This window comes from Pelteobagrus vachellii, mitochondrion (genome assembly GCF_030014155.1).
Source record: "Pelteobagrus vachellii mitochondrion, complete genome".
NCBI classification, from domain to species: Eukaryota; Metazoa; Chordata; class Actinopteri; order Siluriformes; family Bagridae; genus Tachysurus; species Tachysurus vachellii.
Genome location: NC_014862.1, coordinates 2,383 through 16,527, shown reverse-complemented (window position 1 = coordinate 16,527; position 14,145 = coordinate 2,383). Strand labels below are relative to the sequence as shown.

General features: G+C 41.6%; 13 protein-coding genes across 13 annotated transcripts, besides 22 other annotated features; 1 reads left to right on the top strand and 12 right to left on the bottom strand. All coding sequences in view use genetic code 2, as the record gives it.

Moving 5' to 3' along the window:
- Nucleotides 1–887: a D loop.
- Nucleotides 888–957, top strand: a tRNA (tRNA-Pro).
- Nucleotides 956–1,028, bottom strand: a tRNA (tRNA-Thr).
- Nucleotides 1,029–2,166, bottom strand: CYTB (cytochrome b). The gene has a single exon. A coding segment is annotated over exon 1 (1,138 nt).
- A 2-nt stretch (nucleotides 2,167–2,168) lies between these two features.
- Nucleotides 2,169–2,237, top strand: a tRNA (tRNA-Glu).
- On the top strand, nucleotides 2,238–2,753 carry ND6 (NADH dehydrogenase subunit 6). Its single transcript has one exon. It carries the CDS (start codon nucleotides 2,238–2,240, stop codon nucleotides 2,751–2,753), a length of 516 nt encoding a protein of 171 aa, YP_004123294.1.
- Nucleotides 2,750–4,576, bottom strand: ND5 (NADH dehydrogenase subunit 5). Its single transcript has one exon. The coding sequence runs from the start codon at nucleotides 4,574–4,576 to the stop codon at nucleotides 2,750–2,752; it is 1,827 nt and encodes a 608-aa protein (YP_004123293.1).
- Nucleotides 4,577–4,649, bottom strand: a tRNA (tRNA-Leu).
- Nucleotides 4,650–4,719, bottom strand: a tRNA (tRNA-Ser).
- Nucleotides 4,720–4,789, bottom strand: a tRNA (tRNA-His).
- On the bottom strand, nucleotides 4,790–6,170 carry ND4 (NADH dehydrogenase subunit 4). The gene has a single exon. A coding segment is annotated over exon 1 (1,381 nt).
- Nucleotides 6,164–6,460, bottom strand: ND4L (NADH dehydrogenase subunit 4L). The gene has a single exon. It carries the CDS (start codon nucleotides 6,458–6,460, stop codon nucleotides 6,164–6,166), a length of 297 nt encoding a protein of 98 aa, YP_004123291.1.
- Nucleotides 6,461–6,531, bottom strand: a tRNA (tRNA-Arg).
- Nucleotides 6,532–6,880, bottom strand: ND3 (NADH dehydrogenase subunit 3). Its single transcript has one exon. A coding segment is annotated over exon 1 (349 nt).
- Nucleotides 6,881–6,954, bottom strand: a tRNA (tRNA-Gly).
- COX3 (cytochrome c oxidase subunit III) lies at nucleotides 6,955–7,738 on the bottom strand. Its single transcript has one exon. A coding segment is annotated over exon 1 (784 nt).
- Nucleotides 7,738–8,421, bottom strand: ATP6 (ATP synthase F0 subunit 6). Its single transcript has one exon. It carries the CDS (start codon nucleotides 8,419–8,421, stop codon nucleotides 7,738–7,740), a length of 684 nt encoding a protein of 227 aa, YP_004123288.1.
- Nucleotides 8,412–8,579, bottom strand: ATP8 (ATP synthase F0 subunit 8). The gene has a single exon. The coding sequence runs from the start codon at nucleotides 8,577–8,579 to the stop codon at nucleotides 8,412–8,414; it is 168 nt and encodes a 55-aa protein (YP_004123287.1).
- A 1-nt stretch (nucleotide 8,580) lies between these two features.
- Nucleotides 8,581–8,654, bottom strand: a tRNA (tRNA-Lys).
- COX2 (cytochrome c oxidase subunit II) lies at nucleotides 8,655–9,345 on the bottom strand. Its single transcript has one exon. A coding segment is annotated over exon 1 (691 nt).
- A 14-nt stretch (nucleotides 9,346–9,359) lies between these two features.
- Nucleotides 9,360–9,432, bottom strand: a tRNA (tRNA-Asp).
- A 4-nt stretch (nucleotides 9,433–9,436) lies between these two features.
- Nucleotides 9,437–9,507, top strand: a tRNA (tRNA-Ser).
- COX1 (cytochrome c oxidase subunit I) lies at nucleotides 9,508–11,058 on the bottom strand. The gene has a single exon. The coding sequence runs from the start codon at nucleotides 11,056–11,058 to the stop codon at nucleotides 9,508–9,510; it is 1,551 nt and encodes a 516-aa protein (YP_004123285.1).
- A 1-nt stretch (nucleotide 11,059) lies between these two features.
- Nucleotides 11,060–11,130, top strand: a tRNA (tRNA-Tyr).
- Nucleotides 11,131–11,197, top strand: a tRNA (tRNA-Cys).
- A 31-nt stretch (nucleotides 11,198–11,228) lies between these two features.
- Nucleotides 11,229–11,301, top strand: a tRNA (tRNA-Asn).
- Nucleotide 11,302: 1 nt separating this feature from the next.
- Nucleotides 11,303–11,371, top strand: a tRNA (tRNA-Ala).
- Nucleotides 11,372–11,373: 2 nt separating this feature from the next.
- Nucleotides 11,374–11,444, bottom strand: a tRNA (tRNA-Trp).
- ND2 (NADH dehydrogenase subunit 2) lies at nucleotides 11,445–12,489 on the bottom strand. The gene has a single exon. A coding segment is annotated over exon 1 (1,045 nt).
- Nucleotides 12,490–12,559, bottom strand: a tRNA (tRNA-Met).
- Nucleotides 12,559–12,629, top strand: a tRNA (tRNA-Gln).
- Nucleotides 12,629–12,700, bottom strand: a tRNA (tRNA-Ile).
- Nucleotides 12,701–12,704: 4 nt separating this feature from the next.
- On the bottom strand, nucleotides 12,705–13,679 carry ND1 (NADH dehydrogenase subunit 1). The gene has a single exon. It carries the CDS (start codon nucleotides 13,677–13,679, stop codon nucleotides 12,705–12,707), a length of 975 nt encoding a protein of 324 aa, YP_004123283.1.
- Nucleotides 13,680–13,754, bottom strand: a tRNA (tRNA-Leu).
- Nucleotides 13,755–14,145, bottom strand: part of an rRNA (l-rRNA) that runs on past the window's edge.

The following is a 14,145-nucleotide window of genomic DNA, read 5'->3' as shown; positions in this document are numbered from 1 at the left end:
TATATAATATAATTCAAATTTATAACACTATATATCAACACACGCCATAATTAGTTGATGATGCCGATCGGGCCTAACCTGGTTTAGGGGTTTAACAGGATAACTTAGGACTTGCTGGGCATGGGGGGTAGGGGGGGTTTACCGCGCGCGAGAAGGGGGGGAATCTCATAATAGTATGTGGAATCTGGAGTAAAGGTATGCACATGAAATACATATCTGTGGATCTTTAGGATTATGTCATTAAGGCACACATTAACATTTATGAAGCAAGGAAATGGACTCCCTTGATGGGACCTGTTGGGATTGATGCATGAAATATGCCAGGTGAAAGTGATCCCAAAAAAAAATACCCCATGCCTTTAAATGAACGCTTTGCTTGGGGAGTTTGTGCTATAAAGAGGTACCACCAATAACTTATGCCAGGATAATTCACTTTTGGGGGGTTGAAATAAAATGGACCTGAAATAGGAACCAGATGCCAGTAATAGTGCAAGTTGTGAACCCCCACAAGTTTTGTCCCTGACCCTATCAAGGAGTCCGTACATTAAGGTATACAGGGTTGCTGGTTTCTTACTACATTAATAAGGTCTGAGTAAAGAAACTGTTGTTCAAACATAGGAATTATTGGAACATGCAGTTATTTGAGGAACAATTTCTTCCGGTCAACGGGAGTTCTTGTGGAGTTTCAATAGGTGGCATATGTATGTAGTGGTTATGTGGTTAGCTGATGTAGGAGAGTACTAGATAATTTTTATGGCCGACTTAGATTTAATGATTTTAGGGCATTATGTAAAATTATGCATGTTATGTACTAAAGCATAGGGTTGAGTTATGCATATTATGTACTATACCATAGTAAATTAATGCATGTCGGAACATGCTGTTAACAGAAAATAGTTTAGTTTAGAATCCTAGCTTTGGGAGTTAGGGGTGGGAGTTAAAATCTCTCTTTTCTGGCACTAGGAAGGATTTTAACCTTCGATCTCCGGATTACAAGACCGGCGCTTTAGTGGCTAAGCTACTAGGGCATTGAAGGTTTAGAAGTTTATTTTCTAATCAGCCTGTTAGAGGGTTTAGAATTAGGAATAATGAGAAGTATAGGACGGAGGCAATTTGTCCGATGATGATAAATGGATCTTCGACTGGTATTCCTCCAATTCAAGTGAGGATTATTACGTCTGCTACTAGTACTCAGAATATAAATTGGGCGATGGGACGGAAGGTGAGGCCTTGTTGTTTGGATGTATGAAGTAGGGGTACGACTATAAGTACTAGGATAGAGAATAGTAGGGCAAGGACTCCCCCTAGTTTGTTGGGAATAGAGCGTAGGATAGCGTATGCAAATAAAAAGTATCATTCTGGTTTGATGTGAGGAGGGGTTACCAAGGGATTAGCTGGGGTAAAGTTTTCTGGATCTCCTAGTAGATTGGGTGAGAAAAGTGCTAGAGATGCGAGGGCTGTTAAGAGAAGAATGAATCCTAGAATGTCTTTATAGGAGAAGTATGGATGGAAGGAAATTTTGTCTGCGTCGGAGTTTAGGCCTAGTGGGTTATTTGAGCCGGTTTCATGTAGGAAGAGGGCGTGTAGAAGTGTGGCTGCTACAACTGCAAACGGGAGTAAGAAGTGAAATGCAAAGAATCGTGTTAGTGTTGCATTATCTACTGAGAAGCCACCTCAGATTCATTGTACTAGTATATCTCCTATATAGGGCACTGCTGAAAGGAGGTTTGTGATGACTGTTGCTCCTCAGAAAGATATTTGTCCTCATGGTAGGACGTATCCAACAAATGCAGTTATTATCACAAGGAGTAATAAGATTACTCCAATATTTCAGGTTTCTTTATATAAATAGGAGCCATAGTATAATCCTCGTCCGATATGCAGATAAATGCAGATAAAGAAGAAGGATGCTCCGTTGGCGTGAAGGTTGCGGATAATTCATCCGTAGTTTACGTCTCGGCAGATGTGGGCTACGGATGAAAATGCAGTTGAAATATCTGATGTGTAATGCATGGCCAGGAATAGTCCTGTTATAATTTGTATTATTAGGCAAAGTAGTAATAGAGAACCAAAATTTCATCATGCAGAAATATTGGAGGGGGCGGGGAGATCAATTAATGCGTCGTTAACAATTTTGAATAGGGGGTGTGTTTTTCGGATGACCATAAGTTCTTATAGTTGAATTACAACGGTGGTTTTTCAAGTCATTAGTCCTGGTTAAAATCCTGGTGAGAATTATGATATATTTTCTTGATCTTCTTTTATTGAGTTTGGTGGTGGGTTTGGTGGGAGTTGCTTCTAATCCTGCACCTTATTTTGCAGCTTTAGGGCTGGCAATGGCAGCTGGGATTGGGTGTGTTATTTTAGTTGGGCATGGTGGGTCATTAATTGGTTTAATGCTATTTTTAATTTATCTGGGGGGTATGTTGGTAGTATTTGCTTATTCAGCGGCTTTAGCTTCTGAGCCTTTTCCTGAAACATGGGGAGCGGGTTCGGTAAAAGCTTATGTATTAATGTATGTATTTGGGGTGGGGATGGTAGGGTGGTGATTTTGAAGTGGTTATGGGGGCTGAGTTGTTGTAGATGAGTTTAAAGAATTTTTTATGGTACGGGGGGATGTAGGTGGAGTTTCTTTAATATATTCTGTTGGGGGTGGAATGTTAGTTGTTTGTGCGTGGGTTTTGTTACTATGTCTTTTTGTAGTGTTAGAGCTAACGCGTGGTCTAAGTCGAGGGGCGCTTCGAGCAGTTTAAGATATGGATAGGAGGGCGATGGCTAGGGCGATTGAGATTAAATAGGAGGTTAAATAGACTTTGATAATGTTGGTATTAGTTTTATCAAAGAGTGTGGAGATATAGTGGTGTGTGGGGTGTAGGCCTTTTGGTCCGATTTCTAGCCATTGTCGGTCGAATTTAGTTGCTTGTTTACCAAGTAAAAGGTTTAGCTTGGGTATGATTCGGTGGATAATAGGAGGGAAGAATCCTAATATGTTGGAGAAGTTGTGTAGTAATAGTGAGGGAGAGGTTTTGATTTGTTTGGTAGTTGCTGTGGCTAAGGCCAGTGCAATAATAAGACCTGTGACTGTAACTAGTAATGCGGCTAATTTAAGAGAGGGTGGTATTGTTATGGTGGGGGTTTTTGATGGCAGGAAGTTTAGGGTGAGGATTAGGCCTGCAATGATGCTTCCTCAGGCTAGGCGTTCGATTGGTGCAGTTAGTGTTTGGTGATTTTCATTAATTGGGGATAGAGTTGTGAATCGAGGGGGGCCTATAGTTACAAAGAAAATGACTCGTAAGCTATAGACTGCTGTGAAGGATGTGGCAATTAGTGTTAGAGCTAGGGCTCAGGCGTTTAAGTGAGAGGTGTTTAGAGCTTCAATAATTGCATCTTTTGAGAAGAATCCTGCTAGGAAAGGTATTCCTGTGAGGGCGAGGCTTCCAATGATTAGGCAGGAGGAGGTGAATGGTATGAGTTTGTGTAGGCCTCCTATTTTTCGAATGTCTTGTTCATCATTGAGGCTGTGGATGATGGATCCTGAGCAGAGGAATAGTATGGCTTTGAAAAAAGCATGGGTGCAGATGTGTAGGAAGGCTAGTTGGGGTTGGTTTAATCCAATAGTGACTATTATTAGGCCTAGTTGGCTTGATGTTGAAAATGCTACAATTTTTTTGATGTCATTTTGGGTGAGGGCGCAGGTAGCAGTGAACAGGGTAGTTAGGGCGCCCAAGCATAGGCAGGTGGTTAATGCTAGTTGATTGTCCTCTATTAATGGGTGAAGGCGGATTAGTAAGAAAATGCCTGCAACTACTATAGTGCTTGAGTGTAGTAGAGCTGATACCGGGGTTGGGCCTTCTATGGCGGAGGGGAGTCAAGGGTGTAGGCCAAATTGTGCGGATTTTCCGGTAGCGGCTAAAATAATTCCTATTAAAGGTAGGGTTATGTCGAAGTCTTTAGACAGGAGGAAGATTTGGGGAATTTCTCAAGAGTTAAAGTTTATTGCGATTCAGGCTATGGCTAGGATTAAACCTACGTCTCCGACGCGGTTATAAATGACTGCTTGTATGGCTGCTGTATTGGCGTCGGCTCGGCCGTGTCACCAACCAATGAGTAGAAAGGATATAATTCCTACTCCTTCTCAGCCAATGAACAGTTGGAATATGTTGTTGGCGGTAACTAGGGTGATTATTGCTACTAGGAACAATAGGAGATATTTGAAGAATCGGTTTAGATAGGGGTCAGAGTGCATGTATCATGATGCGAACTCTAGAATTGATCAGGTTACGTATAGGGCTACGGGGGTGAAAATTAATGAGTAGTGGTCAAATTTAAAGCTGATATTAATGTCGAAACTTGAAATGTTTATTCAATTTCATGTGGTGATAATAGTTTCTGTTCCTTGGTCTAAGAAAATGACTAAGGGAATAATATTGATGAAAAATGCAGTGCTTACTGCTGTTTTGGCGTGTTTAAGAGCTCAGTCTTGTTTTAGGGGGTGGGGGCTAAGTGTCATGATAAGGGGTCAAATGAGTGTTGTTAAGGTTAATAGGAGAGTAGTAGTTATAATAGTATTTACCATAGCTGCTACTTGGAGTTGCACCAAGAGTTTTTGGTTCCTAAGACCAACGGATGAACTATTATCCTTTAGAAGCGTTTGAATGAGCCATGGAATTTAACCATGGTGATAGGGATTAGCAGTCCTTATTGCCTCTGGCCTCTATCGGTGGATAAGAGGAATTTAACCTCTATTTTTAGAACCACAATCTAATGTTTTGTGTTAAACTATATCTACAGTATCATCAGCCCCATATGATTTCGGGTTTTGTAATAAGGAGGATAACAGGTAGAAGGTGGAGTGTTATTAATAAGTGCTCTCGTGTGTGGAAAGGTTGTAAGTTAATAATATGTTGTGGTAGGGGCCCTCGTTGTGTTATTAAGAACAGGTATAATGAGTATGCTGCAGTGATAAGGGTCCCCGCTCCTGTTAGGATAAGAGTCCAAGGGGATCAATTAAATATTGTTGTAATAATTATTAATTCTCCTATTAGGTTGGGAAGAGGGGGTAATGCTAGATTTGCTAAGTTAGTGATGAATCATCAGGTGGCTGTTAGTGGGAAAAGAATTTGTAGGCCTCGGGCTAACACTATTGTTCGGCTATGGGTTCGTTCATATGTAGTATTAGCTAGGCAGAATAAGGCAGAGGATACTAAGCCATGGGCAATTATTAGTACCAAGGCTCCGGTAAAACCTCATGGTGTTTGAATTAGAATGCCTCCTGCTACCAGTCCTATGTGGCTTACAGATGAGTAGGCGATTAGTGATTTTAGGTCTGTTTGTCGTAGGCAAATAGAGCCTGTCATGATTACACCTCAGAGGGCTAAAGCAATAATAGGGTATACTAGGTCTTTTGATAGGGGATCTAGGATAATTATTATTCGTATTATACCATATCCCCCTAGTTTTAATAGAATTGCTGCTAGCACTATTGAACCTGCTACAGGGGCTTCTACGTGAGCTTTTGGCAGTCATAAGTGAATACCATATAATGGTATTTTTACTAGGAATGCAATTAAACAGCCGGCTCATCAGATTTTATCTCCTCATGTATGAAGATTTATGGGCTGGGAGTATTGGATAGTTATTATTGAGAGAGTTCCTACGTCAGTATGTAGTAGTAGGAGGGCTACTAGTAAAGGGAGGGAGCCGGTCAAAGTGTAAAATAGAAAATAAGTTCCTGCACTTAATCGTTCGGCTTGATTTCCTCATCGGGTAATAATGATTAATGTTGGGATTAGGGTTGCTTCAAATATGATGTAGAATATAATGATTTCGGTAGCACCAAATGCTATAATTAAAAATATTTGTAGGGAGGCTAATAGTGTAATGTAAGTTCGTTGACGGTTAATAGGTTCTGTTTTGATGTGGTTTTGGCTGGCTAGAATTATAAGAGGAAGTAATCAGCAAGTAAGGACTAGTAATGGGGTTGACAAGGGATCTGTGCCTATGTAAAGGTTGGATGAGGTTCATCCTGTTTCTGAAAAATATTTTAGTCAGGTAAGGCTAATTAGGGCAATAGTGAAACTTTGGAAGGTTGTAGTGGTTCATAGTCATTTTGGGGAGGTTATTCAGATTGTGGGGAATAGTATAATTGTAGGGATTAAGATTTTTAGCATTGTAGTAGATTTAGGGCTTGTAGGCGGTCTGTTCCGTGGGTTCGGGCTGTAGCAACTAGTAATGCTAGACCTGCGCTAGCTTCGCAGGCTGAAAAAGCTAGTAGTAAAATGGGTGCGGCGGAGAAGGCGGTAGCTTCTAGTTGTAGTATTCAAAGGGCTAGGGCTAGGAATAAGGATAATATTATTCCTTCTAAGCAGAGTAATGCTGATATTAAGTGATTGCGGTGGAATGCCAGGCCTGTTAGCCCGAGGGTAAATGCTGAGGTAAAGGTAAAGTATACGGGTGTCATAAGGGAATCACGGACTTTAACCGTGGTTTTCTAAGCCGAAATCAGAGGTCTTATGTTTGGACTAATTCCCTATTCAGCTCATTCTAGGCCTCCTTGAATTCATTCATAAATTAGGCCTAATGTAAGTAGAATTAGTACAGTTGCAGCTCATAGTAGAGTATATGAGGGATCTGGCAGCTGGTTTCCTCAGGGCAGTGGTAGTAGGAGAGCGATTTCTAGGTCGAATAGCAGAAATAGAATAGCAATTAGGAAGAAGCGTAGGGAAAAAGGTAAGCGTGCTGATCCAAGGAGGTCAAAGCCGCATTCGTATGGGGATAGTTTTTCTGTGTCAGGGGTTATCTGAGGTAACCAGAATGACACTATGGCTAGGATTATAGAAAGGGCTGTGGAGATAGCTATTATAATTATAATTAGATTCATTATCTTTCCTTGGATTTTAACCAAGACTAGGTGATTGGAAGTCACTCGTACTAACTTTGGAATACTAGAAAGATATGAGCCTCATCAGTAAATAGAGACATATAGGAATAATCATACAACATCTACGAAGTGTCAATATCAGGCAGCTGCTTCGAATCCAAAGTGGTGTTCTGATGTAAAATGGTATTGGATTTGTCGTAGGAGGCAGACAGCCAGGAAAGATGTGCCAATAATGACATGAAGTCCATGGAATCCTGTTGCTACAAAGAATGTTGAACCATATACTCCATCTGCAATGGTAAAGGGGGCTTCGTAATATTCTATGGCTTGGAGAGCGGTGAAGTATAGGCCTAGTAGAATTGTAAGGATAAGGGATTGAATAGCTTGTTTGCGTTCCCCTTCTATTAGGCTGTGGTGTGCTCATGTGACGGTTACGCCAGATGCTAGTAGGACGGCGGTGTTAAGTAGTGGGACTTCAAAGGGGTCTAAGGTTATAACTCCAGTGGGTGGTCAACATCCTCCAAGTTCTGGGGTGGGAGCGAGACTGGAGTGGTAGAATGCTCAGAAAAATCCTAGGAAGAAGAAAACTTCTGATGTGATGAAGAGGATTATGCCATATCGTAGGCCTTTTTGTACAGGGGGTGTGTGGTGACCTTGGAAAGTGCCTTCCCGTACAATGTCTCGTCATCATTGGTATATGGTGAGGAGCAATAGTACTAGACCTAGTGTTATTAAGGTTGTTGAATGAAAATGGAATCAGATTGCTAAACCTGATGTTATTAGGAGAGCAGCTACTGCGCCGGTTAAGGGCCATGGGCTAGGATCGACCATATGATATGCATGTGCTTGGTGGGCCATTAGACGTTTTCTTGTAGGTATAGGCTTAATAAGAGAACAAACACATAAGCTTGAATTACGGCTACCGCCACTTCTAGTAGTGTTAATAATACTAGTAGAATAGCGGTGAGTGTGGCTACTGTAGTTATTATAGGCATTAGTGTAATTGTTGCGGTTGAAATTAGTTGGATTAATAGATGGCCAGCTGTAAGGTTAGCTGTTAATCGTACGCCTAGTGCTAAAGGTCGAATAAATAGACTAATTGTTTCGATAATGATTAGAACTGGAATTAGTGGGACGGGAGTACCTTCTGGTAGGAGATGGCCTAGTGCCGCTGTTGGTTGATTTCGTAGTCCAATAATTACGGTTGCTAGCCAAAGTGGGACAGCTAGTCCTATATTTAATGATAGTTGGGTTGTTGGTGTAAAAGTGTATGGGAGTAAGCCTAGGACATTAAGGGTTAAAATGAAGATTATTAATGAGGCTAGAATTATTGCTCATTTGTGGCCTGCTTGGTTGATGGGTAGTAGTAGTTGTTGTGTAAATGTTTTAATAAATCAGCTTTGAAGAGATACTAAACGGTTGTTTTGATAACGGTTAGTGGGAGCGGGTACTAGGATTCAAGGTAAAGTAAGTGCAATAGCAATTAGGGGAATTCCAAGGTGTGTGGGGCTTATGAATTGATCAAATAGGTTTAGTGCCATGGTCAGTTTCAGGTGTCTGATTTAAGGGTTTCGGCGCTTAGCGCTGTTACTTCATTTGTAAATGTGTGGTTTAGCACTTTGTTGGGGATTACTGTTAGAAAAATTAGTCATGAGAACACAAGGATTGCAAATCATGGGGCGGGGTTTAATTGTGGCATATCACTAAGGGTGGTTGGGGAGCACCAATCTTTAGCTTAAAAGGCTAACGCTAAACCCTATTTAGCTTCTTAGTGAGGCGTCTTCAAGCATAAGGGAGGATCAATTTTCAAAATGTTCTAGAGGAACGGCTTCTACAACAATTGGTATAAAGCTGTGGTTGGCCCCGCAAATTTCAGAACATTGACCATAGAATACTCCTGGGCGGGAGGTGATAAAGGATGTTTGGTTTAGTCGTCCTGGTACGGCGTCTATTTTAATTCCTAGTGCGGGAACAGCTCAGGAGTGTAATACATCTTCAGCTGATACTAGTACTCGAATTGGAGATTCTATGGGAATTACTATTCGATGGTCAGTTTCAAGTAGTCGGAATTGGCCTGGAACTAGGTCTTGTGTTGGGATTATGTATGAATCAAAAGCTAGATTTTCATAATCTGTATACTCATAGCTTCAGTATCATTGGTGTCCTATGGCTTTTACAGTTAAATGGGGATCATTTACTTCATCCATTAGATAAAGAATTCGAAGGGATGGGAGAGCAATCAGAATTAGGATCACAGCGGGTAGAATTGTTCATACAATTTCAATTTCTTGAGAATCTAAGATGTATTTGTTGGTAAGTTTGGTGGTAACTATCACAACAATAATATATAGTACTAAAGTGCTAATTAGAAAAACGATTATTAAGGCATGGTCGTGGAAGTGGAGAAGTTCTTCTATTACAAGGGAGGCCGCGTCTTGGAATCCTAATTGTGAGGGATGTGCCATTAAGCTGTTAAGCTTAAGATGCGCAGGATTTTAACCTACAATTTTGCCTTGACAAGGCAGTGTAATGTTCTTTTTTACTAGCATCTTATAGAAGAAAGTGACAGAGCGGTTATGTGACTGGCTTGAAACTAGTTTATGGGGGTTCGATTCCTTCCTTTCTCGTTAATTTGTTCGTACTTGTACGAATGCTGGTTCTTCGAATGTGTGATAGGGGGGAGGACATCCATGTAATCATTCTACGTTTGTAGAGGTTAATTCGACAGACATTACTTCTCGTTTAGCAGTAAAGGCTTCCCATAAAATATAAAGGAACATTACAACTGCTACTAGAGAGATTATAGAGCCAATAGATGAAATAATATTTCATAGTGAGTAGGCGTCTGGGTAATCTGAGTATCGTCGTGGCATTCCGGCTAAGCCTAGGAAATGCTGGGGGAAGAAGGTGAGATTAACTCCTACAAATATTGTTCCGAAGTGAATTTTTGTTCAGGTGTCATGTATTGTGTAACCTGTGAATAGAGGGAATCAATGTACGAAAGCTCCTATAATGGCAAATACGGCTCCTATTGATAGGACATAATGAAAGTGGGCTACTACATAGTATGTATCATGAAGTACAATGTCTAAGGATGAGTTGGCTAATACGATTCCTGTAAGCCCTCCTACAGTAAATAGGAAGATAAATCCAAGGGCCCATAGTATAGGAGTTTCTCATTTAATGGATCCTCCATGTAGGGTAGCAAGTCAGCTGAATACTTTTACACCTGTTGGGATTGCGATAATTATTGTTGCGGATGTAAAGTATGCTCGAGTGTCTACATCCATTCCTACTGTAAATATGTGATGGGCTCATACGATGAAGCCTAGTAAACCAATGGCTATTATAGCTCAAACTATTCCTATATATCCAAAGGGTTCTTTTTTCCCGGAGTAGTAGGCTACGATGTGAGAAATTATTCCAAAGCCTGGAAGAATTAAAATGTATACTTCTGGGTGGCCAAAGAATCAAAATAAATGTTGATAAAGAATGGGGTCTCCCCCTCCGGCGGGATCAAAGAATGTTGTATTAAGGTTTCGGTCTGTTAGGAGTATTGTAATGCCAGCAGCCAGAACAGGTAGGGACAATAGTAGAAGTACGGCTGTAATTAGAACAGCTCAAACAAATAGAGGGGTTTGGTATTGGGAGATGGCAGGGGGTTTCATGTTAATAATGGTTGTAATAAAATTAATGGCTCCTAAAATAGAGGAGACACCTGCGAGGTGTAGAGAAAAAATGGTTAAGTCTACAGAAGCCCCGGCATGTGCAAGATTTCCAGCAAGAGGAGGATAAACAGTTCATCCTGTACCTGCCCCGGCTTCAACTCCGGAAGAAGCTAATAGCAGTAGGAAAGAGGGGGGAAGTAGTCAGAAGCTTATATTATTTATTCGTGGGAATGCTATATCTGGTGCCCCAATTATTAGTGGCACAAGTCAGTTACCAAAGCCTCCGATTATGATTGGTATTACTATAAAGAAAATTATAATGAAGGCATGAGCAGTAACAATAACATTGTAAATCTGGTCATCCCCTAGAAGGGCTCCGGGTTGGGCTAGCTCAGCCCGAATTAGCAAGCTAAGGGCTGTACCAACTATTCCGGCTCAAGCACCAAATACTAAGTAGAGGGTACCAATGTCTTTATGGTTAGTTGAGAAGAATCAGCGAGTGATTGTCACAGGTAGGGTGGCCGAGGGTTTAGGCGGTGGATTGTAGCTCCATGTACAAAGGTTTAAGTCCTTTTCCTATCAAGTCTTGTGGTGTATTACACATCGGATTGCAAATCCGAAGATGCAGGCTAATTGCCTGCCGGGGCTTTCCCCGCCTTTTTGAAAGGAGGCGGGGGAAGTAGATGAATGCTCGCTGGCTTGAGCGTCTAGCTGTTAACTAGGAGTTTGTAGGATCGAGGCCTTCTCATCTAGTAAGGCTTTAGCTTAATTAAAGTGTCTGAGTTGCATTCAGAAGATGTGGGATAGAGTCCCGCAAGCCTTAGACAGGGACTAGGAGATTTTAACTCCTACTTAAAGCTTTGAAGGCTTTTGGTCTTGCATTATCCTAAGTCTCTAGCTAATTAGTGTTTGGGCGAGGGGGGTTAGGGGAAGTAGTATAAGGGTTATGGTTATTGTGGTGACTAACAGATTTTTGGTTTGTGTGTTTTGTAGGCGTCAGGGGGTTAAGGCGTTATTTGTGTTTGGAGCTATTGTGAGGGTTATAGAGTAGCATAGTCGTAAGTAGAAATATAGGCTTAATAGCGCGCTGAGTGCCATTATTGTTGCTGTTAGGGGGAGTCCTTGTGTAGTAAGTTCTTGTAAGATTAATCATTTTGGTATGAAGCCTGTTAGGGGAGGGAGTCCTCCTAGTGATAGTAGGGCGAGGGCGGCAGTTGCGGTCAGGACGGGGGCTTTAGCCCAGCTTGTTGCTAATGTGTTGATTTTTGTAGCGCTTATTAGTTTGAATGTTAGGAAGGTTGCTATTGTTATGACAATATATAGGCATAATGTTAGGATAGTTAGTTGTGGTTTGAGTTGTACGATTACAGTTATTCATCCAAGGTGGGCGATTGATGAATAGGCTAGGATTTTTCGTAGCTGGGTTTGGTTTAGGCCTCCCCATCCTCCAATGAAAACTGATAGTAACCCTAGGGCCGTAAGTAGTTGTGGGTGGGTAAATGGTGCTATTTGGATAATTAGGGCGAAGGGGGCCAGTTTTTGTCAAGTGGCTATGATAAGTCCTGTTGTAAGGTCTAATCCTTGTATTACAGGAGGTATTCAGAAATGTATGGGGGCTAGTCCTACTTTTAATGCTAGGGCTATTGTGACGAGGGTGGTTGCGATTGGGTGGGTTAAGCAATTGATGTTTCATTCTCCTGTTGCTCAGGCATTAATAGTGCTGGCAAATAGAATTGTTGCTGCTGCAGCGGCTTGGGTTAAGAAATATTTAGTTGTTGCTTCTACTGCTCGGGGGTGGTGGTGTTGGGCTATTAAGGGGGTAATTGCTAGTGTATTAATTTCAAGTCCTATTCAGGCCAATAGTCAGTGGGAGCTCATGAATGTTAGGGCTGTACCTAGGCCGAGGCTGGATAATAAAATTATAATAATGTATGGACTCATTGGTAAGAGAAGGATTTTAACCTACATTTTTGGGGTATGGGCCCAAAAGCTTGATTTAGCTGATCTTACTAGGAAGTGGTGTAATGGAAACACTTGGGGTTTTGATCTCCATGATATGGGTTCGAGTCCCTTCTTTCTAAGGAGCCGGGGGGATTTTAACCTCCATAATTCACTCTATCAAAGTGGTCCTTGGGCATTCGGGCACAGCTCCTTGGTTACAGTTGGGGTGGTAAGCCTGTTAGTGCAATGGGCAGGGCAATGTGTCATAGAATTAGGGCTAGTGTCAGGGGCAGGAAGTTTTTTCATACGAGGTGTATTAATTGATCATATCGGAATCGGGGGTAGGATGCGCGAACTCATAAGAATAGTATGGAGAGTAGGGCAGCTTTTGTTATAATGTTGATTGAGGTGATTTCTGGTATAATAATATTATGAGTTGCGCCTAAAAATAGGATGGTTGAGAGGGTGTTTATTAGTAAGATGTTAGCGTATTCGGCTAGGAAGAAAAGGGCAAATGGGCCTCCGGCGTATTCTACGTTGAAGCCGGAGACGAGTTCTGATTCTCCTTCTGTGAGGTCGAAAGGAGCTCGGTTTGTTTCTGCTAAAGTGGAAATGTATCATATGGCGGCTAGGGGTCAGGCTGGAATAAGCAGTCATACTGCTTCTTGGGTTGTATCATGTATTTGAAGGGTGAACCCTCCTGTGAAGATGATAATTGATAGCAGAATTAGTCCTAAACTAACTTCATAGGAAATGGTTTGGGCAACTGCTCGTAGGGCCCCGATTAAGGCATATTTTGAATTAGAGGCTCATCCTGAACCTAGAATAGAGTAAACTGCTAAGCTTGAAAGGGCTAAGATAAATAATATGCCTAGATTTAGGTCTGTTATTGAATGTGGTATGGGTATTGGTGCTCATAAAGTAAGGGCTAGGGTAAGAGCTAATATGGGTGTTGCTAGGAATAGAAAAGGGGAGGATGTTGAAGGGCGTAGGGGTTCTTTAATAAATAGCTTGACACCGTCTGCGATTGGTTGTAGGAGTCCGTAGGGTCCTACTACGTTTGGGCCCTTACGTAGTTGCATATATCCTAGTACTTTGCGTTCAATTAGGGTTAGGAAGGCGACTGCTAATAGTACGGGCACGATATAGGCTAGAGGATTAATTAGGTATGTAATTAGGAGTGTTATCATAATTAAGAGGAGGATTTGAACCTCCGGGGGAAAGGGCTTAGGCCTTTTGCAATTACCGGGCTCTGCCATCTTAATAATCTTATCTCGATTTAGGGTTATGCCCTCTCATTATTTAATTTAGTTGATTGCATTAAATAGGGGTGGGGCGTATTAATAATATGGGCCCCCTTTTTCCGGTCCTTTCGTACTAGGAAAAGTGGCATTACAGATAGAAACTGACCTGGATTGCTCCGGTCTGAACTCAGATCACGTAGGACTTTAATCGTTGAACAAACGAACCCTTAATAGCGGCTGCACCATTAGGATGTCCTGATCCAACATCGAGGTCGTAAACCCCCTTGTCGATATGGACTCTTAAAGGGGATTGCGCTGTTATCCCTAGGGTAACTTGGTCCGTTGATCGGCATAAAGCCGGATCTTTGTGGTCAGAAGTTCTGTGCCTTAGAGGTGTCTCTCTTAGTTTTAG